The 24,359-nt window shown below is 46.7% G+C and overlaps 2 protein-coding genes across 2 annotated transcripts; one reads left to right on the top strand and one right to left on the bottom strand.

Annotated features, from left to right (window-relative positions):
- Window positions 1-4,183: 4,183 nt before the first annotated feature.
- CERS4 (ceramide synthase 4) lies at window positions 4,184-23,138 on the bottom strand. Its single transcript, XM_006896400.1, has 10 exons — window positions 22,966-23,138; window positions 14,847-14,964; window positions 14,205-14,323; window positions 14,058-14,115; window positions 13,688-13,738; window positions 13,305-13,397; window positions 12,984-13,112; window positions 12,101-12,207; window positions 4,417-4,573; window positions 4,184-4,342 (listed from the first exon to the last, which is right to left on the bottom strand). The coding sequence occupies exons 1-10, from the start codon at window positions 23,136-23,138 to the stop codon at window positions 4,184-4,186; spliced, it is 1,164 nt and encodes a 387-aa protein (XP_006896462.1).
- Window positions 21,976-22,368, top strand: LOC102876529 (protein LLP homolog). The gene has a single exon (XM_006896337.1). The coding sequence runs from the start codon at window positions 21,976-21,978 to the stop codon at window positions 22,366-22,368; it is 393 nt and encodes a 130-aa protein (XP_006896399.1).
- Window positions 23,139-24,359: the final 1,221 nt, after the last annotated feature.

The following is a 24,359-nucleotide window of genomic DNA, read 5'->3' as shown; positions in this document are numbered from 1 at the left end:
TCTTTCCAGTCACAAATCACTTCTCTAGCTCAGGTAGTTTTGCAGAACAAACAAGGTCTGGACTTGCTTATAGCTGATAAGGGTGGCACCTGTATCTTTTCTTAATGAACAACGCTGCTATTATATCAATGCAAATAGTGTAGTAGAGGAAAACCTAGATACTTTACATAAACTCAAAGAAGAGCTATAAAAGGGAAGGAATCTGATAAATATACAACCAGGGTGGTGGCAGACTTCACTATTTTCATGACTAGCCCCAGTTCTTGGTCCTTTCTTAATGGAAATTTCTTTAATGCCTCTTCGGCATTAATGGTCATTCCCTGTTTTTTATATTTTTACAGAACCACATCCAGGAAACCAAATGTTGCTCCACCCATATTCCCAGCTCCCAAGTGAACCTCCTCTCAGCCCATCAACCATTCACCACCCATGTTCAGCAGAAAGTAGCCAGAGAGACTACATCACCCATGTATAACCAAAAAGGCTGGAATGCAAGACCACCTGTGAACTGGGACAACCTTCCACTCCAACTGCACCTTAAGGGAGATATTCCAATCAGCCCAGTGTCATATGGCTATAGCCTATCAGAAGAGACTACAACCACCAACCACATCCTGCTTGACCATCAGCCATGACACAATCCACGTAAAGGAACTGAGCAGCTCCATATTTGGGAACTAACATAGAGTGTCCAATCAGCATCCTCCACAGAGAGCTGACCACCAAGTTGACCACCCTACCCCCAACCACTTCCTATCAAATAGGGCCTGTCATTTCCTCACTTGTGACATTCCATTTCTAATTCTTCCTTCTGGCCTGGGACTGTGGAATTTCACCAGAGACCTCGTAATAAACCCTTAATTTCACTTCATCTCCTCTCCCAGGCCTTTTTACCTCACAGAAATGACCTGTTATTTGGAATGACTGGTGGCACAATTAAATCCAGGATTGCTAACCAGAAATCTGAGAGTTCAAACCAGCTGAGAGGTCTGTAGGTTGAAAGGCCTGGCCTTCCCTGAAAACCTTACAGACTGAGAACAACCCTGACACCCGCAGGGCCAGAAGGAGGCAAAAATCTAGAAATTGGTTCTGTGAGCAGCTCGCCAAGGGCTGTCCTGAAGGCTTCAGGGGGTAACGTGTCTAAAAATCTCCTATCTGAAGAGATGGTTTCCCATGTGTGTGGGGAGGAGCAGTGGCTCTGTGTGCTAAACCTGAGTCCTGAGATGAGCACATCCCCATTCTCTTTCTCAAGTCCAATCAAACAGGATGGATAAGATGGGACAAGGAAAGTGAGTGTCCTATCTGAGGGACATACACGAAGTAGGGAAAGGACTTTCCATTCTCCTGGAATCAAGACTGTTGGATCTCACAGAGGGTGAAATGACCAGTTCACACTACCTCCAAAGAGATAATCTTTGAACCTAACCTGACAAAACAGGCTTCCTGAAAGTTGTCTTTAAGTCAATCAGTGTTGCTGTTAGCTGCCTTCCAGTGGACTAAGACACATAACTCCGTGAATAACACACCTGAGTCTTGCCCTCTCCTGAGCCCTCCTCAGGATCTCAGAAACACTAGAGCCCATTGCCATATTTTTACCAGTGTGCTGTGTTTGTTCTAAGGACTGACTCCTCCTGACATCATGCTCAAAGGATGTGAGGTGGACAACAAGATAAAGGTAAATAATCCAATTGAAAAATGGGCACAGGATATGAACAGACTCTTCACCATAGAAGACATTCAGATGGCTAACAAGCACATGAAGAAATGTTCAAAATCACTAGCTCTAAGAGAGATACAAATCAAAACAACTATAAGATATCATCTTACCCCAGTCAGAATAGCAAAATTTAGCAGAAGAGCAAGCAACAAATGCTGGCGAGGTTGTGGAGAAACTGGAACCCTTATTCACTGTTGGTGGGAGTATAAAATGGTGCAACCACTGTGGAAGGAGGTATGGCGCTTTCTCAAAAAGTTGCAAATAGAGATACCATTTGACCAGCAATTCCACTACTGGGAATATACTCCAAAGAGACCATAACTGACATCCGAGCAGATATATGCACACCCATGTTTATTGTGGCTTTGTTCACAATAGCAAGGAGTTGGAAACAACTCCCATAAACAAACGAATGGATAGAGAAGTTGTGGTATATTCACACAATGGAATACTAAGCTGCATTGAAAAACAAGGAACTAATGCAATATTATTCAAAATAGGTGACCCTGGAGGACATTGTGCTGAGTGAAGTATCTCAGTCATAAAAGGATGAATACTACATGGTGCTACTGTTGTAAAACAGGACTGACATAGGGGTTGGAGGGAGACTGGGAAAGATGGGTTTAATAATGTATACTGAATTGAAACAGATAGGGGAGAAAACTGTTTAAAAGGGATATGTGATTAGGTATTTTTGTCATGACATGAGTCTAGAGTGAATGCTGCATAGTGGAGTGGACCTGGGGGAGGGTTTGTATAATAATGAAAGACTTTTTCTTTTACTTTTCCAAGAGCATAGTGTACTAGAGGGGAGGGTTGGGAGGGGAGAAAAGTGCAACAATGAATGAATGGAAACCCAAAGTCTCTGTACATTTTTACTGAAATTAATAATAAATTTAAATAAAACAAAACAAAACAAAATAATGTGAGGTGGATGGAGTTCCCCAATCTTACCTATCCAGTGCACTTCCTCCAGGACAAATTTGCCTGTTCTTTTGGCAACCCACAGAATATTAAGCACCCTTTGTCAATTCTTCTTTGGCCTTCCTTATTCACTCTCCAACTTTTAGATGTATAGAAAGCAACCCAAAATATCATAGACCAGGCACACCTTCATCTTTAAACTGACATCCTTGCTCTTTAGCATTTTGGAGGAGTTCTTGAAAGTAGATTCCTCCAATGCAACACTTTGGATTTCTCAGCTGCTACTATGATGAGCCACCACTCGTCTGTCAGTTTGTCATCCTGTAGTGGCTTGTGTGTTGCTGGAAACTGTGCTTTAAATACCATCAGGGTCACCCACGGAGGCCTGGTTTCAGCAGTTTCCAGACTAAGACCACATCTTTTGGGCATGTCATTGGGAGGAACCATTCCTCGGAAAGGGACACTGTGCTTAGAATCAGGGGTCAGAATCACTGACCACCATGCTGGTCAGTGGAAGAGGGTAGACCCCAAACGAGATCAACTGACACAGTGACTGCTGGAAGGGACTCACATGTGTCAGAGATGATGACGGCACAGGATGGGACAGAGTTCAGATCCATTGCTATGAGTTGTTATGAGTCATACCCACTTCGTTGGCATCTAACAACAACGGAAATTCTTATAATATAGATGTTTCTTTCTAGGAGCAGTTGGTGGATCTGAACTGCCTGCCTCTGGGTTTGCAGCACAAATCCTTTCCCACGAGGCCACCAGAGCTCCCTTACAAATTGAACAAGTATGAACAAAGGATACAACCTTGATGCACACTTCTCCTAATTTTAAATCATGCAGTATTGCCTTTAATTCTGTTTGTACAACTTTTAAAATATGGACTTGAGACAATCCCACCTGAATTTTAAAATCCATCTCAAGAATAGATTTGATCCTTTGACTGCTAAAGCCTGAAGACTAGATGAGTTATGGGTTGACAGCAAGGACATCGTCCATAAAGAAAGCCAGAGAATAGTTCAGATAATAGTGAAGCACTTTAGTCATGATCTGTCAAAGGAACATCTATGAACAACCTGCGGATGATTCTCCAGTCAGAAATGTTGTCCCGCGGCAAACTGTATATGACATAACCCCAGTCAGTTTCTGTCCCTGGGGAGGGAGTACTTCTTCTGAGCAGTGGAGTCCTCCTCCTCCTCCTCAGGACATAGGGAAGAGATACGGTGTGAGGACAGGGACACATCTCTCAAAAGGTGAATTAGGCTCCATTCCAGTTTTATTAGGCCCCTTCCAGTGGGGGCTCCCCACAGTCCCAGCCTGCAGCCTTGGTTTCCCACTGCTGGCCAGTTGTTTTCAGTTTCCCTGAGGAAGGGTGGGTGGGTGGAGGACAGAGGTAAGGGAAAGGGGCTGGAGACAGATCATCAGTGCTCCTTGAGGGTTGGGATGGGGCCTTCCTTGTCTCCACAGAGCCGGCCTGAGGGCCATCAGCCCGGTACTCCACAAATCCAAGTCCTGGACACTGGGTCCTACTTCCTACATGGGTGCTGTATGTCCGTTGGTCAGCCGTCCGGTCACACGGCTCCGGGGGCTGTCTGTGCTCGCTGACCCGTTCCTTAGCTGTGGATGCTTCTGGGTGGCCTCTTCCTCACTCAGGTCTGACTGCTCCACGTCACTGCGGATGTCCTTCTCCATCTGACAGACAGAGGACAGTGTGAAGCTCGAGGAGCGGGGCAAGGACTGGGGTTTGGGGGATCTGGTAGACGTACCTGGCCCTTCTTCACAAATTTAAAAACCACGCGCAGGATGAGGACCGACCAGAACACGTGCAGCAGCTGCAGCAGGATCAGGAGGCCGTTGAAGAAGTAGTAGGAGTTGGGGGGCACCTGGTTCATGATGGACTCATAGTACGTGGTGTAGAGGATCCTGTGACCAGAAGGGAGGGGTTGTCACCAGTTGCTTCCTCCCCTCCGGCTCCCACCTTGGCTCCTCGCTCCATCCCCAGCGATTCCTTCCTCCAGAACCATCTGTGGCTCCCTGCTGACTCCAGGATGACATTTCTACATGTCAGCCAGAAAATCCCAACTCATTGCTGTCAAGTGGATTCTGGCTCCTGGTTACCCACAGGTTATAGGATGGAACTGCATCATGGGTTTTTCTTAACTGTGGTCTCTATGCTAGTGGATTGCCAGGCCTTTCTTTGATGAGCCACTGCATAGGTTCAAACTGCCAACCTTTGGCCTCGCACAAACTGTATGCAAACTTAGCAAAATGCTTAAGCTCAGTTGATTCATAAACATCCATAACCGTAACCATGAAGCCCAAAAGGTGTTGATGATCCTGGTTCTCCTCCAGCGTGCCCATTATGCTGTCTGCCCTCCCCTCTACTCCCTCTCCCATTGCCCTAGACAACCTGTCTCTAACCTCAGCTACAATCAAGGATCCCTCTCCTTCTGATTATTTCCCACACCCTCTGGAACATCACCACCTTCTGCAAGCAACTACTTTCTTTTGAGACGCATTTTGGCTTCTTATTAGACCTTGAAGGAGGACATCATGATTGGAAAGGTAGAGGGGTGGCAAAGGAGAGGAAGACCCTCAGTCAGGCGAATGGAAACACTGACTGCAGCAGTGAGCTTGAGTTGTCAGAGATTGTGAGGCCGGCACAGGGTAGGACAGCGTTCAGATCTGTTGTTTACGGGAACCGTGTTCGACTTCATGCCATCTAACAACAAAAACAACTGGACCTAGCCACGAGATTGAAGGCCAAATCAAGTCACCAGGAGGCAGAGCTGCCCAGCATGGACCTACATTGTCTGGCCTACAGAATTACAAAGTTGGGAGTGCGTAGGAGCGCTCCTTCATTAAACAGAAGTGGAATTAAGTGAGACAGGGCTTGAGCAGGACCCGCAGATGCATGTAAATTGCATGCAGAAGTGGTCCAAACGCTCATGGCTCCCACTCGTTTCACATAATCTTTCCTCTCTCCATCTGTTCTTATTGAGGAATTCCTGGGATGTTCCTTACAATCAGAGGAGAAAGCTGCTACCTGGCCTTCAGGTGGTTCTGCACGATATACAGGAAGAGGACAGTGGCAACACTGCAGTCTCTTTTGGGAATGTTTTGAAAACAGTAACTAAAGAAAACGCAAACTCATTGCCGTGAGCCAGAATCAACTTCTAACCGCCTTCCCTCTTTGAGGTGCTATAAACTGTAAGGAGGAGATTGCCCCTCTTCTTGCCATGGAGCCACTGGTGAATTCAAACCAGCAGAGTGCTGCCTCTGGGTTAGCAGCACGACTCCATGGAGAACACGTCAGCAGGGCTTCCTTCAAGGATCTTCTCAATGGGAAGGACTCTGAGCAGGGCTCCTGGCTGCTCACTTTATTTGGATGGAGACCTACGACATGGCTAGATACTAATTTGTGGACTGTGGTGACTAGTATGGGCTGGATGATCAGGGACTTGGGAGGAAAATGATTGGAGAATTGGTGTGAAGGAGGTGCAGGGGACAAGTACGGATAGACTCCTCTGAACGGATCAAAGAAATGAAGATACTTGTGTTTCCTGTGGACACTCATCAGAAGACGACCTGAGCAATCAAATGGATAGGCTGACACATTCCCTGAAAAACAGTTATCTTTTTTCCAGCCACACTTGTCTTTGTCCAAAGGGCCGATGAATCAAATGTTCACGGTAGAAGGTGTGAAGCCTATGCACAGGCTCACCAACATGGGTCTGTACTCAGCAGGGCTGACTACTCACCAGAACTGACTTAGTTACAGTCACTTCTGAAGGCCCCAGCTGCCAGCACCAAAGACCAATGAGTTCTGGTGAAAGGTGCAGACGTAACGTGGACAAGGCTGAGTCTAACTGCTACCCACTTCATAAAAGGGAAGTTTCCTCATCAATGATATCTATGTTGTTGCTGTTGTTGTTGTGAGCTGTTGAATTGCCTGTGACTCACAGTGACTCTACGTACAACAGCTCTGAACACTATGTGATCCTGAGCCAGTCACACTGTCTCTGACAAATATAATTCCATTGCCCCAGTTAGTGTGTCAGTGCATCTCACGCTGGGTCCTCCTCTCCTGCGCTGTCCCTCCACCCTTCCAAGCATTATGTTCTTCTCCAAGGACCAGTACCCCCTGGTCACATGTCAAAAGTGTATGAGATGGAGTTTCAAAATACTTGGCTTCAAGGATCAAGTTGTTTTCACCCTCTCCAAGACAGACCTATTTGTTCTCCTGGCAGTCCATGGTATGTTCAAGACTCTTCTCCAGCACCACAGTTCATAGGCATTGATTCTTCTCCTGTCATCCTTAGTCACTGTCCTGTTCTCTGATGCATAGCATGTCATTGTGGTAAATATGTGGTCAGACATGCCATCTCACATGCTCCTGCACCTTTTGCAATTTGTGTCAGAATAAGTAGGATTTGGTGGCTCCAAACTAAAAGAACATGGTTTGGTTTTGTAAATGTGGGGTTTGGAAAGATGTGCATGCAAAATGGTTATAGTTTGTTTCTAAAAAAGGAGAGAGGCAAAGAAAATCACACACTGCAAGTCCAGTTGTAGTCCACCAGTTCCAAGCCAGATTAACAGGGCACCTTTCCTCATCTAGTGAAAGTCTACATTCCATTGAGCAGCACAAATGCAAGAAGCCTCTGGTTTCCTCAATCATTCGCCCATCTTTATCTCAAAGCAGTTACAAGTCAGCCTTTCCTTCAATCATCCAGCAAGAAAAATTTTTAACTGTGGCTCCTTCTCCAGGGTTCCTCTAGTTACACCTTGCCAGGGTCTCTTCACAGCAGTGCTACAGTCTGTTCATCCTCTCTCCACCACCATCATCTCACAGTGTCTTCACAGTCCCTCACAGTGTGGAAAATGCTCACTCTTATATTGGTCCCTCAGCTGTTGATGATTTCAAGACCGTGTGCCCTCAGTTAAGATAGTCAGAGACCATGTTCCCCAACAGGGGCTAACACAAGGACTGTTGTTATTGTTATGTTCCATCGAGTAGCGTGTGACTCATAGTGACCCTATGTACAAGAGCCCTAAACCCTGTTCTATCCTGTGCCAACCTCACTTGTCCCTGACACACAACACATCTACTCCCACTACCTCAATCACTGAATCAATCCATCTTATCGAGGATCTTCCTCTCCCGCGCCGGTCCCTCCACTCTCCCAAACATCATGTTCCTCTCCAAGGACTGGTTCCTCCTTGCAACATGCCCAAAGTATGTCAGATGAAGCTTCAGAACACTTGATTCCAAGGAGCAGCCCCGCTTCATCCTCTCCAGAGCAAACCTGTTTGTTCTCCTAGCAGTCCATGGTGTATTCAACACTCTTCTCCAGCACCACAGCTCAAAGGCATCAATTATCTTTCTATCATCCCTAGTCACTGTTTAGCTCTCTGATGCATAGCACGCAATTGCAAAGACTATAGCCTGGATCAGGTGCACCTTAGTCTCCAGCCTGACGTCGTTTCTCTTCAGTACTCTTGAGAGGTCCTTGACAGCTGAGTTTCCCAATGCAATTCATCTCTTGATTCATTTCCTGACTGCTGATACCAAAGGTGTTGACTGTGGAGCCAAGCAAATTAAAACTGTTAACTATCTCAATCTCTTCACTGTCCATACTGATGCTTCCAATTGGCCCAGTGGTGAGAATCTTTGTTTTCTTGATGTTGAGCTTCAATCCATATTGAAGGTTGCAGTCCTTGACCTTCTGCAGCAAGCACTTCAAGTCATCCTCAGTTTCAGCAAGCAGGGTTCTGTCATCTGCATAACGCAGGTTGTTGATGACTCTTCCACCAGTCCTGATGCCACATTCCTCCTTGTACAGCCCAGCGTCCCAGATGATATGTTTTGCATACAGATTGAAAAGGTTTCGGAGACAGAATACATCCCTGGCAGACTCCCTTCCCAATTTTGAACCACAGAGTCTCTCCTTGCTCTGTTCTGACAAGAGCCTGTGGTGATTAAGGAGGAAGTTCAAGTTGCTCTGAAAGAATTGGCAAAGAACAAGGCTCCAGGAGTTGATGGCATACCAATGAACATATTTCAACAAACAGATGCTGCCCTGGATGTGCTCTCTAAGTTGTGCCAAGAAATCTGGAGGATAGCCATCTGGCCAACTGACAGGAAGAGATCTACATTTGTTCCCATTCCAAAGAAAGGTGACCTGACAGATTTAGGGAAATTATCAAGCAATATCATTAATATCACATGCAAGCAAGGTTCTGTTGAAAATTATTTAAAAATGACAAGAGCAATACGTCAACAGAGAACTGCCAGGTGTGCAGGCTGAGTTAGAAAAGGTCTTGGTACTAGGGATAGTATAGCTAAGGTTAGATGGATCTTGGCAGAAAGCAGAGAGTACCATAGGAATGTCTATCTGTGCTTCCTTGATTATTAAAAACTTTTGACAACAAGCTGTGGTTGACTCTGAAAATGGGAATCCCAGAACATTTGATTATGCTTATGCAAAACCTATACTTGGACCAAAAGGCAGTCGTAAGAACAGAGCAAGGAGATTCAAGGACTAAAAAAAGCCCATTTTCAAGGATTGAGACACCATAGCCACCACTAGGGAACCATTCCTCGGAATGATCAGCCAATAACTTGGTGTCAGGTTGGTTATATTGAACAGCTTCCAGCATGGAAAGGGCAGTGTTTTGTTATTACTGGAATGGATACTTATTCTGGATCTAGATTTGCCTTCCCTACATACAATGTTTCTGTCTAAACCACCTTCCGTGAGCTCACAGAATGCCCTATCCATCATCATGGCATCCCACACAACACCAGTACAGATCAAGAGACTTGTTGCAAACCAAATTAAGTGTGGCAATGAGCCCATACTCACGAAAGTCACAGGTGTTACTTTATTTAACATAATCTTGAAGCAGGTGCCTGGATGGAATAATGGAATGGTCTTCTGCAGACACAATTACCGTGTCAGTTTGTTGTTACTGTTATGCATTGTTGAGTAGACAATGACTCATAGTGACCCTATGCACAATACCTCTGAATCCTGCTCTGTTCTGATGCAATCTCACTGTCTCTGACACACCTACCCTCATTATCCTAGATACTCTGTCATTCGATCTCAGCCGGGATCTTTCTCTCCTACGCTGTTCCTCCAACCTTCCAAGAATGATATCCTTTTCCAAAGACTAGTCCCTCCTGGCCAAATGCCCAAAGTATGTGATATTGTTGTTATGTGCCATTGAAGTTTGTGACTCTTAGCTACCCTATAGCAGCTCTGAAGCCTACTCTTTCCTGAGCCAGTCTCACTGACTCTGATACACAACACCCATTGCTCCAGTTACTCTATCAATCCATCTCATCTGGAGGCCTCTCTCTCCTGTGCTGTCCTTCCACCCTTCCGAGCATGATGTCCTTCTTCAAGGATTGGTCCCTCCTGGCCACGTGCCCAAATTATGTGAGACGGAGCTTCAAAATCCCACCTCCAAGGAGAATCTTTGTTTCATCCTCTCCACAAAAGACCTATTTACAGGGTCTCAAAATCTTTGCCTCCAAGGAGCAGCTTGGTTTTACCCTCTCCAGGACATACCTATTAGTTTTCATAGTGATCGATGGTTCAATACCCTTTTCCAGCACCATACCTCAAAGGTATCAATTCTTCTTCTGTTATCTTGGGTCATTGTCCATCTCTGTGATGCATAGCAAGTAACTTGCAAAGACGATGGCCCGGATTAGGCACACCTTAGTCTCTAGACTTACATCCTTGCCCTTCAACACTCTGGAGAGGTCCTTGACAACTGATCTTCCTTAATGTAATTGGTCTTTTGATTTCCTGACTGCTGGTGCCAATGTGATTGTAATATGTAGGGTTGGTGTAATATTCTCCAGGAGCTGTATGTGCTCTAAACCAGCATTGAATATATGATGTTGTTTCTCTAATAAACAGAACTCATGAGTTCAAGAACCAAGGGGTAGAGATTGGTGTAGCACTATTCACTTTTACTCCCATGACCTGCTGTCAGAATGTTTGTCTGCCATTTTTCCTGCTGATCTTGCGTTGTTTAGTTCCTGTAAGTATGTTAGGAAGCTCTGGTGGCATAGTCCATAGGCAATGCACTGCCAACCCAAAAAAGAATTGTCACTTGAGCAGTTCAAATCTGTAGGGTCAAGGGTTCATTGTTCTAAATGGCTTTCCTAGGCATTGACTTTGACTTTGCTCCATGGTTGGGTGGGGCCATACAAATAGGGTGTCTTAGTAGTCTATCCACAGAGAGATTGGCTAGTCTTCTCAGCCTACTGGATTTAAATTCAGCCATTTCAGTGGCAGAAATTGGGATGCTCAATACCAACAAGGAAAAGAAAATAAAGTGTATCCTTTGGGACCAGAGATTCCTGTCCCAGCTGACTGGGATCTACACAGAGCAACATCAGCCTCAGCAGAGGACCAGGGACGCAACCTGAAATAGAGCTGATTCGGGACTGTAGCTCCGTGGAGCCAGAGCCAGAAGTCATCACCCAGGCTTGCTGGAGGACTTCGGGAACTTTGTAACACTGCCCAAAGCTGTGAGGCCACAGCCACTCTTGAGAAGCTATCTGGACTGAAGAATGGTATCCGCCTGCCCTAAAAATCCCCATAACTGTGAACTTGGTTCTGGGAAGTCTGTGTCGTCACTGCAATGGGCTTCAGACCCAGTGGACCATCAAGATTAGTGTTGGAATTAGTAGAAATAGGTGCAGCAGCATGAGAGATCATGGGTGACCTTAAGGGGATTAGTTTTGCACTGCGAATGTTGATGGGAGCAGTTCCTCTTTGTGGAGTTAGTAGAGGTCAGACACGGCTGTCTCCACGCTGCCCACACTCATTTTACAAAGCACGTCACCAGCTTTTTGGGTGAAAGACAGACGTTTTCATCCTTTGCAAGGGGCAGCCTTTGAAATCCACTAGAGAGTTGGCCCTGGTGGGTTCCAGCTCCACAGCAATGAGTGTGGGAGTGACAGGTGTGTGATCAGGAAAGCTCCCAGTCTGATGTCGACTTGGGAGCCTCTGTAAACACACGAGCCATTTCTTTGGGATAAAGCAATCTCCTCTGTCCCCACTTTCTAAGTTTCACACATTTTAATTCTCTAGAAACTCTAACTTACCTATATCACCCACCCAGAGTCAAGTCTACTAGGGCAGGAACATCCCCCCCACCCCTCCCCGGCACTTCTGTTACGTTGTCCCAGTGAACACAGTCAAGAGGCTCAGCACTGCCAGGTGAAATAGGGCCACAGTGCCCTATCTTCCCTCCACTCCTTCCCAGTGCTGTCTCTCTGCCTCTGGCTCTTTTCACATGCTGTGCACCGCGCCAGGAACACTCTGCTGCCCCCCTACCCCGCACCATCACTCTCAGGGGCTGAAGGGAAGGCAGCCCGGGGCCTCCGCTCTCCTCTCTCTCCCCGTTGCAGGAGCGCAGACTCACTTTGTGGGGAAGAGCACTAGCCGTGTGTAGATGAAGACGACGGAGAACGTAAGGAAGACCACGTGGCATGAGCGACTCCAACTTAAGTAGTTCAGCATTTTAGCAGCCTGGGAAGCAGATGAGAGGAGCAGGCTCAGGGTGGGACCCAGGGAGGGGCGGGGCCACATCAGGAGGGGCGGGGCCACATCTCAGGAGAAAGCCGAAGGGGTTGGGGGGGCCAGCTCAGGGGGGGCTTGTCTTTAGGATCTGGTCAGAAAGGCAAGGCAAGGAAGGAACTACAGAGTAGAGATGGAGAGGGAGGTGGGGGAGCGAAGCACCCTCTAGACGCAGCTGTGAAGCGCTTGTTGGTTAAGGTGGGTGATGAAATCCTGCTCAAATGGAAGATGAAGCCTTTCACTGCCTGTTAAGATTTAGGACCTTGCATATTCAATGGGGATGTTTATTCTGTCACAGAGTCACTCAGAGTCATGACTGACTCTAACAACTGCATTTCGTTTCGTTTTGGTTTGGTTTGGTTTTGGTGCAATCTTCCTGAGAAGCAAGGGAGCTCTGGCTGTCTACTGAACCACCAACCCAAAGGCAGGTGGTTCTAGTCCACCTGCTGCTCTGTAGGAGAAAGACAGGCAAGCTCCTTCCACACAGCACCTTCCATTCTTCCTTCCTGGCTTACAGCTTCTGAAAACCCATGCAAGGTCAGCCATGACAAGCCGGTTCTGACTCGAGGGACATAACAATAACAACCCTGGAGGAAACGCTTCTCCAAGATAAACTGTAGCTAGGGTAGCCTCACCTGCCAAGGGAACTTCAAGGACAGCTGGAGAACAGAGGAGAGAGTGGTGTGTGTGTGTGTGTGTGTGTGTGTGTGTGTGTACAGCAGCCCCACCTCCAGCAGGTAGTCAGAGGTTTCATGCAGCAGCAGCACCAGGGAGCCGATGCGCAGAAGGTTACAGCTGTAGGAGAAGGTGACCAGGAAGATGGCCAAGACGTGGTGCACCACCTGCTCCTTGAAGTCCTGCAGGAAACACGGGGACAGGGCTGGATGGCACAAGGCAGGCATTCCTGGGGGCTGGTGCCCCTGGACTCCAAAGACACCCAGGTATGGTGTTCAGGGGTGTCTAGGGGCTGGAGGGGGGGGCTTGTGAATTCAGCCCTCTCCCCTTTCTGCTCCTGGTCACTCCCCCAGCCCCGCGCTCTCTGGTCTCACCTTGCGTTTGACATCAAAGGGCAGCGTCATCAGTAGGGAGATGAAGAAACCCAGCTCCAGGAGGTACCACCAGTACAGGAGGGGCTGCAGGGGCTGGGTGGGGCAAGGTTAGCTTCGGGGAGGTGCCCTGTAAACCCCTCCCCGTTTTCCCCACCCTGCGCACTCAGATCCTCTCTGGTGAGGGTGAAGTGGGCACCTCATCCCTGGAGGTAATCAAGGCCAGTGTTTTTTGGGGCAGCTTCTGTTCCTACTATCCAGGCTCCATTCTAAGAAGTATTCACGCACAGGCTGAGAGCACAGCCCCTGCACCTCAGGAATCTGACTCCTAGCACACCGTTCAACCCTCCTCTCCTCCTTCCATGAGCCTCCCACGTGCCGCTCACCTGCTTTGGGTAATTGTCCCAGCATAATGATGGTGTCCAAAACCAGGGCTCCTGCAGAGAAACCTAGTCTGCTTCTGCCACCAGCACCGCGCTCAGTCCCACTTGTCGTCTGGCAGTGCAGGAGCCACTTTTATATCTGACACTCCCCCACCCACCGGGCTTCATTCCTGCAGGGTCTCCAGCAGAACACAGCAGGTCCTCAATAAGTGTCTGCAAGTGGACCACCACCAGGACCCCAGAGCGCTCCTTATGTCTGTACATGCACTTTCCGAGGTGTGCACCCCTCTTCCACGCCATGCCAAGCTGGCGCCCAGTCAGTAATCGTGGGACAGACAGATGAGGCAGGTAGGAGGACAGGGGTCATACTCACGTGGTACAGGACCGAGAGGCCACCCACGAAGGCACACAGATAGAACAAAAATCTCCAGCTGCAGGAGGGGGAGCCCATGAGGAAGTGAGGGTGCTGGCGCACCCCAGCACCCCCAGACCTGCCCCTGAGTCCCAGCCCCACCCTCACCTGGCCTCACAGAACTTCTTGCTGAGCTGAGGCTGTTCCTGGTTCCAGCGTCGCCTGAACCACCGCTGGGTCTGTCGCAGGGTAAGGCCACACTGGGTGGCCAGGAGGGCCAGCTGGGGCTGCAAAGGAAGAGGTGACAGCCCTGGGGCCCCAGGATGGCTTGTGGTCCCATCCCAGGACAGGCAGGACCTTCCAGCTCTGAGGACTGAGGTGGGCCGAGGTCCTGGGTTGGAGCCTCATCCTGCCCTCCTCTCCCACCTAGACAGAACTCTGTCCTTCAGGGACACCCAGAGCACTGAGGGGCCTGGGGGAGGGGCTGGATAAAGGACCCCACAGACACATTCCTACATGCCATCTAGAAAGTCAGGGTCCTCCCACCCCCTGGGAGCAGACAAGGAACCACAGAGTCTCCTGACTCCACCCCCACCCCCAGGTACAGAGACCTTCTCCCACCCACTCAGGACCCAGCCAAGACCCCACCTAGGGTGGCACCTACACCCATGGGTGAGAATGGAAAGAGGACATATCCAGTTCTCCCCAGGGACAGAAGAGAAACCTGCCCACTCCTAGGGCGTCTGAGGGGGGCCCACCCGGGCTGGATGGTGGGGCTCTGGGAGTGCTGGGCAGCCAGGCAGCACCCACCTCCTTGGGTCTCCGGCTCTGTGTGAGGAAGTATTTCTCCAGTGTGGGGTTGGGTGTCACTGGCTTCCGGATTCGGTCCTGCAAACCCAGCCACCGGCTCAGGGGCAGCGCCACAAACCTGGAGTGAGGGACAAATGTCAGGCCATGGAGCAGGGACAGGGGCTGAGGGGGAGCATGCTACAGATGGGGAAACAGGCTCAGAAGGGTCAGGGAAGCCCAGCGGTAGGTGGCAGCATGGAAGGTTTGGGATCTTTCTTCTCCACCAGTGGGACAAGGTCTGACAAACATCCCACGGCTGATCCCAACGTTGCGCCCTGGAGCCCTGGGGAGACTTTTGGCTGCACCAGACCAAACCCAGAGACGTGCGTCAGGTGGTGCCAAGAGTGTCAGAGGACGATGGAGCTCAGAGGACCTTCAATAGCTAGGTTTGGGGAAGGAGATTGCCAGGCCTTTCTTCTGTGGAGCCTCGGGGTAGACTTCAACCTTCAATCTATTGGTTAATAGCCTAGTGTAATCTGTTGGTTAATAGCCCAGTGTCTCCACTGCACCACTAGAAGGGACCCCCGTGGAAAAAGAAAGACTCAGCCCTGCAGGTCCTGGACCAGTTGGGAAAGTAGTAAGTGTCCACAGGGGGTCTGCCAAATAGGACAGAGGTGTTTCCTGTTCTGGTGGCACAGTGATTAAAGCACTCAGCTACTAACTGAAAGATTAGTTGTTCAAACCCTCTAATCGCTCTGCAGGGGAAAGTGAGACAGTAAAGTCAGTACCCAGGAAACCCTGTGGTCAGCACCACTCGGTCCTGCAGGGTCAGGGTTTGGGCTGGGATCAGTTCAACCACACCCACCACCACCAAATAAGTGCAGCTTCTCGGGCTTCAGGATGGGGGTGCTAGGGCTAAATCCTGGGGGTACCATTCACCTGTGTTTTTCCCAAACCATGGAGGGGGACACCCCCCCCCCCAGCCTGACCCCTGGTGGTGTGGCTCCTGATCTGGCACCCCTTGGACTAAATCATGGCTATTCACAATACTGACCATTAGGGGGCGCGCAGGACCACAGGTAAAGACCAAATTTAAGAAAGCAGCAGAATAAGAAAAGGCTCAGATCTATTGATAGGGTGTCTACAAGTTACAGTCGACCTGATGGCACCTAACATCAATATCATCGTTTCACCTGGCACATGAGGAAACTGAGGCCCGGGGCAGCTCATCAAAAGACTCATTCCAGACTCGGTGGTATTGGCAGAGAACGAATGCTCTGACTCAATGAACTTTTTCTCTTTAACTCCTTTATCATCGTCCCCATCATCCTGATGGAAAAGTGAGGCTCAGGGGGACCAAAGTCGTGTCTCGGGCCACACGGAGAGAGAATGAATGGTTGACCCTGAATTCAAAGTCAGAGGTAATTTCCCTTTACCAAGAAGGAAAAGTTCCCTGACAGTGTTCTTTCCAGGCACGAGGGATGCCTCTGGAAGATGGTAGTAGCCCGGTACCCGCCTGAACGGGGAGCTGGTGAGCTACATTCAACATGTAACTCCTCCCCATCCAGCGTGGACCTGGGCCCAGTTCTGTGTTGACTCATCCTTGGGATTTTCACCTTTCAGAAGTAGATCATCAGGTCTTTCATCTGAGGTGCCCTGAGTGCACAAGAACCTCCAATTTTTTAGTGATGCTTTGAATGTGTTAACCATTTGGAGCGCTCAGGGTTCTAGAAGGCCTCAGGATTGATGGCTATGGGGACTGGGGGAAGGAGGAAGAAGTCCCGTGGGGGGGGGGTGGACCTTCAGGGTGTGAGGAAGACATCAGAAAAGGACTGAAAATAAAGAGGTTTGGCAATTTGCAGTCTCAGGAACCTGGTGCCCTTGGGTGGTACAAATGGTTTAGTGCACAGCTACTGACTGACAGGTTGGTAGTTCAAATCCACTTAGAAAGGTGTCACAGAAGAATGGGGTGGCTGTCTGCCTCTGAAGCCGTATAGAACACAGTCTTTTTTTTTTCTAGAACTTAATTCACTTTATTTGTTATAGAAAATCCACTAAGTGGTTAGAACACAGTGTTTAACATGGGAGACACTGGAGAGCATTATGCTAAGTGAACTAACTCAGTCTTATAAGGACAAATATTGTATAATAAGATTATTGCAGAAATAGAGAACTGTTAACACGTGTTTGAGGATCTAAGGGGGGAGGGAGCAGCAAAGGGGTGGCAATGGGCGGGGGGTAATCTGGGGTCACACGGTTTGATGAATGGAGGGGGAGTGGGTTGGAGAAGTGGAGGGTATCTGGTTTGAAGGGCAATGTATACAAATTTTGTAGGTAAACCCGTGTAAAATTTAAAAAATAAAGAAAGAAAACAAAATCCCTTCAGAATGTAGTTCTACTCTGCCACTCGGGGAACCAGGAGTCTTGAGCTGACTAGATAACAATTGGTTTCATTTTGGAGAGGTTCTTTGCAGGGCAGGTGGAGGGTCTGGGCCAGGGTGTATTTATAGAGATGGTACAGGAGCTGGTCAGACCATCAATTACTCATGTGCAAGTTCAAACTGAGGCTGAAGAAAATGAAAATAAGTTCACAAGAACCAGGATGTGATCTTGAATAATCTATTCCATCTGAATTTCAAGATCTTAAGAAAACGTGTGAAGCATTGAACAGTAATAATCAAGACCACATGAGTCCATGGAAAAAGCAAAACGTCATTATGAGCCAAGAAGAAAAAGCCAACATGAGTTCAGATGAGATTCTAAAAATAGCACTCGCGTGTCGAAATGCCAAAACAAAGGGAAAATATGACCAAGCAGAAAAGCTAAATGGAAGAGTGCAAAGGACAGCTTGAGAAGACAAAGTATTATAATAGAATGTGCAGAGAGCTGGAATTGGAGAATAAGAAGGGAAGAACTCGCTGTGCATTTCTCAAGCTGAGAGAACTGAACAACAAATGTAAGCCTTGAGTCACAATATTTAAAGATGCTATGGGCAATATATTGAATGACCCAGAAAGCATCAAAAGAAGATGGAGGCAACACACAGAGTCACTGTACCAGAAGGAACAAGGAACCGACTGACACTGAAAAGTTTCAGGAAGTACCATACGAGCAGGAGCCAATAGTAATGATGGAGGAAGTGGGAACTGTACTGATGGCACCAGCAAAAAGATAAGGCCTCAGGCATCAATGGGATACCAGCTGACTTATTTCAATTAACAGATGCAACCCTGGATGCACTCGGCAGTCTATGCCAGGAAATTTGGAGGACGGCTATAAAGCCTACGAATTGGAAGGAGTCCATGTTTGTTCCCATTCCCAAGAAAAGTGATCCAACAGAATGTGGAAATTATTGAATATTATCATTAATATCACTTGCAAGCAAAATCCTGCAGAAGATACTTTAAAAAAACAGCTAGGTGAGTGAAATATCTCATTCACACAGGGACAAATACTGCATAGTGCCACTGTTGTAAAACAGGAATGACATCGGGGTTCGGGGGAGACTGAGAAAGAAGGGATAAATAATGTATTTTGCATTGAAACAGACGAGGGAGAAAACTGTTTAAAAGGGATATGTGATTAGGTATTATTGTCATGACAAGAGTCCAGAACGAAGGCTGCATAATGGAGTGGACCTGGAAGGAGGGATTGTAAAGCAATGAAAGAATTTTTCTTTTACTTATCAAAGAGAAGAGTGTCCTGGTGGGGGGCGGGGGAGGGATGGGCAGGGAAAAAAGTGCAACAATGAATGAATGGAAATCCAAAGTCTCTAAATTTTCATTAAAATTAATAATACTAAAAAAATTTAAAAAAACAAATTAACAAAAAACCGGCTAGAACAGTACATAAATAGGGAACAGCCAGAAGTTAAAGTAGGATTTAGAAGAGGCCACAGACATTTACTGATGTCAGATGGATTCTGGCTGAAAGTAAGGAATACCAGAAGAATGTCTATTTTTGTTTCATTGACTGTACAAAGGCATTTGACTGTGTGGATCATGACAAGTTAGGGCTAACACTGAGAAGAATGGGAATCCCAGAGCACTTAACTGTGCTCATGCAACACCAGTGCCTAGACCAGGAGGCTGTTATGTGAACCAAGCAATAGAACTCTACACGATTTAAAATTAAGAAGGGAATGTGTCAGGGTTGTATTCTCTCTATATATTAATTCAACCTGTATGCTGAGCAAATTACTTGAGAAGCTGGACTATATGAAGAGGAATGTAGCATCAGAATCAGATGGAGACTTATCAATAACCGGTGGTATGCAGATGATACAACCTTGCTTGCTGAAAGTGAGAATTTGAAGCACATTTTGCAGCTCAAAGAATACAGCCTTCGATATGGTTTGCATCTCAATATCAAGAAAAGAAGGATTCTTATCACTAGGCCAATAGGCAACATCATGATGGATGAATAAAAGATTGAAACTGTCAACAACTTTGTCTTAGTTGGGTCCACAATTATCACCCTTGGTGCCAGCAGTTGGGAAATCAGAAGACATATTGCTCTGGAAAAGTCTGCACTTAGGCCCCTCTCCAATTATTGTGGGTAATGATGTCAATTTGAGGACAAAGGTGCCTCTGATTCAGGCTGTGGTCTTTCTAATCTCTTGCTGTGCATCTGAGAGCAGGGCAATGAATAAGGATGATAGAAGAAGGAAGAATCGATGCCTTTGAACTATCACGATGGAGAAGAGCACTGAACATTCCAAGGACTGTCAGCAAACAAAAAAATATGTCTTGCAGAGGGTGCAGCCAGAGTGCTCTTTGGAGACAAGGATGATGAGGCTTCACCTCACAAAATTCGGGCATGTTACCAGGAGGGGTTGTTCTCTGGAAGGGCCATGATGCTCAGACAGGTGGAGGAACAGCTAAGGAGGAAGACCATGGACTAGGTGGATTGACACGGTGACTGCCTGGATGGGCTTGTATGTGTCAGGAATGGTGAGGATGGCACAGGGTAGGACAAGGTTCAGATCTGTTGTTGATTGGGTCACTATGGGTCGTAATGTACTTGATAGCACCTAACAACAACAATGGGAGCTGGTGAAGTTCAAAGACAATAGCCTTCAGTGCGGGTTGTTGTCTTTGTTGTTAAGGGCCGTGAAGTCGTAGACGATTCATAGCGACCCTCTGAATGAAAGACCTGAACACTTGTATAACTTTCATTATTTCTCCAAGTTCATAGAGTTTCTGAAGGCAAGCTATTTCGGAAGTGGATGCCACTTCTGTTTCCAACCTTGTTTTAATTGGGAAGCACCACCAAACACTGTCCACCATGGGTAACCATTATCACATTTGACACATCAATATCACAGTGTTTACTATCAGAGCAACTACAAGTTACCTCTGCACAGCAAATGGACAGACCAGTGCTATACCACTTAGAAGAATGTTTGACCAAAAACAATTAAAACCAAGCCTGTGGGCTATAGATTAAAAATCACCTTTGGTTTGGTGGCATAACTTTCTATCCACTAGGCCCACAGAGCTCTTTCGTTGTTGCTGTTATTGTTAAGTGCCATCCAGTCATAGATGACTCATAGCGACCCTATGAATTAAATACCTGAAAACTTGAACACGGTCTACCCTAATCCTCACCACAACCAGAAAACCAACCTCTGTAGGATCTGGCTGATCCAGACCACTTCCATCCTGGATTCCAGCTCCATACTGCTGATCAAATGCATTTTTAAATAGGAGGCCAAATAAAATGAACTCACACCCAACGGTAAGCAAACAGTCCACCCTAATCTTCACTTAGACCCAGAAAACAAAGCTCAGCAGAAACAAAGCTGAAAGCAGTAGTAAAGTTTGGAAAAACCTGCCCATGAACTGCTTAGCCCAATCCACATATAATTCCTTTCAACTTTCAGTAGTAAAAATGTAAACTTTGAAAACTTTTTCCTTTCACCTTCTAATCCTAAATTAATAGAAATTTTTACCAGAGTTAGCCCGAGTTTTCTTTTTTAAACTTAATTGCATAACATCCTAATTGCTCTACACAGATTGCTTCTCAGGTAAGAAATTCTTTCTTCTTCCAGGCTCATAACATTACTGTTTAGCAGGTCTCCTTACTCTGCATGAGCCTCTTTTTTATCATTTTACAAAGGAGGGTTCACAGGAGAGAGCCATTGCTAGAGTTGGGGAAGGCATTCCCCTGATTGCACTGGTCTGTTTACTTACATGGGGAGCTCTGGTGGTGTAGCCTGTAGGGCGTTGCATTGCTCACCCAAACGCAGCACCTCTCTGAAGGGTCAAATCCACCAGATGTGCAATCTCCTCCTGTGACTTAAAAAAACTTAAACCCACTGCCATTAAGTCTGATTCAATCATAGCTGCCGCCCACACTGAGTTTCTGTGATATAAATCACAGAGCTATAAACACACCTCTTCTCAAGTTCCCACTGAAATGAAAACGCAACAGAGGGAGTGTCAGCCTAAGCTGGTTCCAACTGGGCAGTAAGAATGAGTGATGTTTACTTCTGAACTTCCAGCTGAGGTGTACAGATCTGTCATTCTAAAACAACTAAGAGAAGAAGCATAGGAGACAACCACAGAGCTTTGAGTTTTCCTAAGTGGACATCCAATGCATGTTTCCCAGGTTCCTGGCTGGTTATACTTGGTAACATAGAGGGGTCAGCGAGGAAGAAGAAGACCCTTAACAGGCTGGACTGACACAGTGGGTGCAGCAATGGTGAGACTCCTGCAGGATTGGGCAGGGTCTCCTGTCCACACAGCAGCTGTGAGCCAGTGCTAACTCAGAGACACCTCATGCCAACAAGGGGCTGCTGGAGGTGGAGGTGTTGGGGAGGGTGGCATATACATGGGCCCCCGCTCTCGCCTTTGGTTACAGATTGGAGATTGGAGGGAAGACTTTGAAGAAGTCAGGATGGAGGAGTGATGGGATGGAGGCAGGAGTGTCCCCAGGGCACATAGGCAGGAGGCTTCAGCAGGGGTTCATTTGCTTAAAGAGCTTAGACCAGTGCTTGGCTTCAACCCTGCACTTGGTGTTAGAAAAATGAGGCCAAGGCAGCGTGCCCGCAGAAGGCGGGACCTGCCTGGAAGACAGAAGTGAGGAAACTTCCGTTCAACTTGATTCCTCTGCTGCATGCGTTTGTGCTGGCTTTCTTGGTTAAAACATGGCTAAAAGCTTACGAAGTAAGTGGAAAAGGAAAATGCGTGCTGAAAAGAGGAAAAAGAATGCTCCAAAGGAGCTCAGCCGGCTTAAAAGTATTCTCAAAGTAGATGGTGATGTTGTAATGAATGACATTCAAGAGATTGCAACTGTTGTGGTACCCAGACATTACCAAGAGAAAATGCAGTGTGATACGAATGATGAAAAAGACGAGAAAGATGACATGAAAATGGAAGCTGACATTAAGAGAAACAAAAAGAGCCTTCTAGACCAGCATGGACAGTACCCAATTTGGATGAACCAGAGTCAGAGAAAAAGGCTGAAAGCAAAGAGAGAAAAAGGGAAAGGAAAAAACAAATCCAAAGCAGCAAAGGCAGCAAAAGGTTTAGCGTGGTAGACTCTGAAAGACTTTTAAAAGGCACCACATGCAGCAGGCGCTTGGTTAAAGTGTGTACAGGAATTTCAGGTGCCACTAGATGAGAACTATTAATTTCTGAATCCTAACTGGCCTTTATCTTTGATTTCAAATCCAGCATAGCTCAAGTTTGGTTTGTGAACTGGAATAAAATATTTTCTTTGGTGAATGAAAGCTGTAGAGATCTCTCTACTACCCAGGTGTTAATACACAACAAATTTATATCAACTATTAATCTAACTTTAATTGATAGTTGTTACAGTGTGATGTATGTAATTTGTAAATGTAAAGCAAGTGATGTTATGAAAAAATTAACTTAGAGTTATGTAAACAATTTAAAAATAGTATCTTTGGATCCTCTAATAATGCTTATTTGGAATTTGGATTTTGTTATAATTCAGAATAAAAGCTATTTTATGCAAAAAAAAATGAGGCCATCTTCTAGGGTTCCCACAAACCAGGAATTGGAGCCCAGCTTAAGGCAGTGGTGCTGGGGCTAGAGCCTGGAGTTCAGGGGCAGGTTCTGCAGGAGGTACATAGCTGATGGAGTCACATGTTTGCGGTGGAGGGGACACTCACCTCTCGTAGGACATGCGCATGGCCAGCAGGACCAGTGCCACTGGCAGGACTGCCAGCAGGTCTCGAGGGTGGGCATAGACCACGCCATCCCGGTCCTCCAGGTCCGCCCAAGTGTAGTTGGAGAGCAGCCAGAACTTCTCTTGCCACAGCCATTCATTCAGGCTGGACAACATGCTGTGGACATAGATTCCAGTTAACAGAGATGTGTGTGAGAGGGCCTTTGTATGAGGGGATGACTGATTGGAGGGGGCAGCTGAGAACTCTTCACTACCCATCTGTTTCCAGAGCTGAGGCTGGCTGGACATAAGACCCCTGCCTGTCCCTGGATACTCTCAGCTGCCCAGTCCACCATCTCTTAGTTCACTCTGGCCTCAGCCATCATCCCATCTACTCTCATCCCTGGTGGTCAGAATGAAAGCAAAGAATCCTTCATGGTCAGGGTTAAGGGCAGACAAGGCCATGTGGTCTCAGGCAAATATCTAACCACCTTGAATCACAAACTCATTTTTAAAATGAGTAAAGCATGACCTGCAGACAGTAGAGGCTTGAGTGTTGTTAGGATATCAAACAGGTTTCAGTTGAAGCAACCCAAGATAGACTAGGAAGAAAGGCCTAGAAATCTACTTCTGAAAATCAGCCAATGAAAATCTTGTGGTTCACAATATTCTCGTTCACAGCCATTACAGGGGGAGCAAGACTAGGAAGTTCTATTCCATTGTACATGGGGTTACTGTGGTCCAAGTCAAGTTGACAACATCTAACAACTACTACACATCTCTTTGTCCATCCTGTTAAGGCTGTACTAGTAAGGTACAAGAAAGTGTTTCTCATCACAAGGTAAAGGTAAACAACGCAATTGAAAAATGTGCACAGGATGTGAACAGACACTTCACAAAGAAGACATTCAGATGGTGAACAAACACATGAAGAAATGTTCAAAATCTACAGCTCTAAGAGAGATGCAATTCAAAACAACTATGAGATAACACCTCAACCCAGTAAGAATAGCAAAATTTAACAGAACAGCAAACAACAAATGCTGGTGAGGTTGTGGAGAAACTTGAACCCTTACTCACTGTTGGTGAGAGTGTAAAATGGTGCAACAACTATGGAAGACTGTATGGCACTTTCTCAAAAATTTACAAATAGAAATACCTTCTGACCCAGCAATTCCACTACTGGGAATATACCCCAAAGAAACCGTAAACATCATCCAAGCAGATCTATGCACACCCATGATTATTGCAGCTTTGTTCACAATAGCAAAGAGTTGGAAACAACCTAAGTGTCTATCAACAAACAAATGGATAGAGAAGCTGTGGTATATTCACACTATTAAATACTACGCTGCATTGAAAAACAAAGGACACACCGACAAAGGAGATTAATCAGAA

The sequence above is a fragment of the Elephantulus edwardii genome, unplaced genomic scaffold (assembly GCF_000299155.1).
Source record: "Elephantulus edwardii isolate Elephantulus edwardi_28Jun2011 unplaced genomic scaffold, EleEdw1.0 scaffold00185, whole genome shotgun sequence".
Lineage (NCBI taxonomy): Eukaryota > Metazoa > Chordata > Mammalia > Macroscelidea > Macroscelididae > Elephantulus > Elephantulus edwardii.
The sequence above is the reverse complement of the archived record's forward strand: the minus strand, read 5'-3'. Positions and strand labels throughout refer to the sequence as shown.

Coding starts and splice junctions, on each gene's coding strand:
- LOC102876529 (XM_006896337.1), top strand. CDS start 21,976: ATGGCTAAAAGCTTACGAAGTAAGTGGAAAAGGAAAATGCGTGCTGAA.
- CERS4 (XM_006896400.1), bottom strand. CDS start 23,138: ATGTTGTCCAGCCTGAATGAATGGCTGTGGCAAGAGAAGTTCTGGCTG. Junction 13,398..13,687: donor GGGACAATTACCCAAAGCAG/GTGAGCGGCACG, acceptor TGCCCCACCCAG/CCCCTGCAGCCCCTCCTGTA. Junction 4,574..12,100: donor CTAGTGCTCTTCCCCACAAA/GTGAGTCTGCGC, acceptor TTCTGGTCACAG/GATCCTCTACACCACGTACT.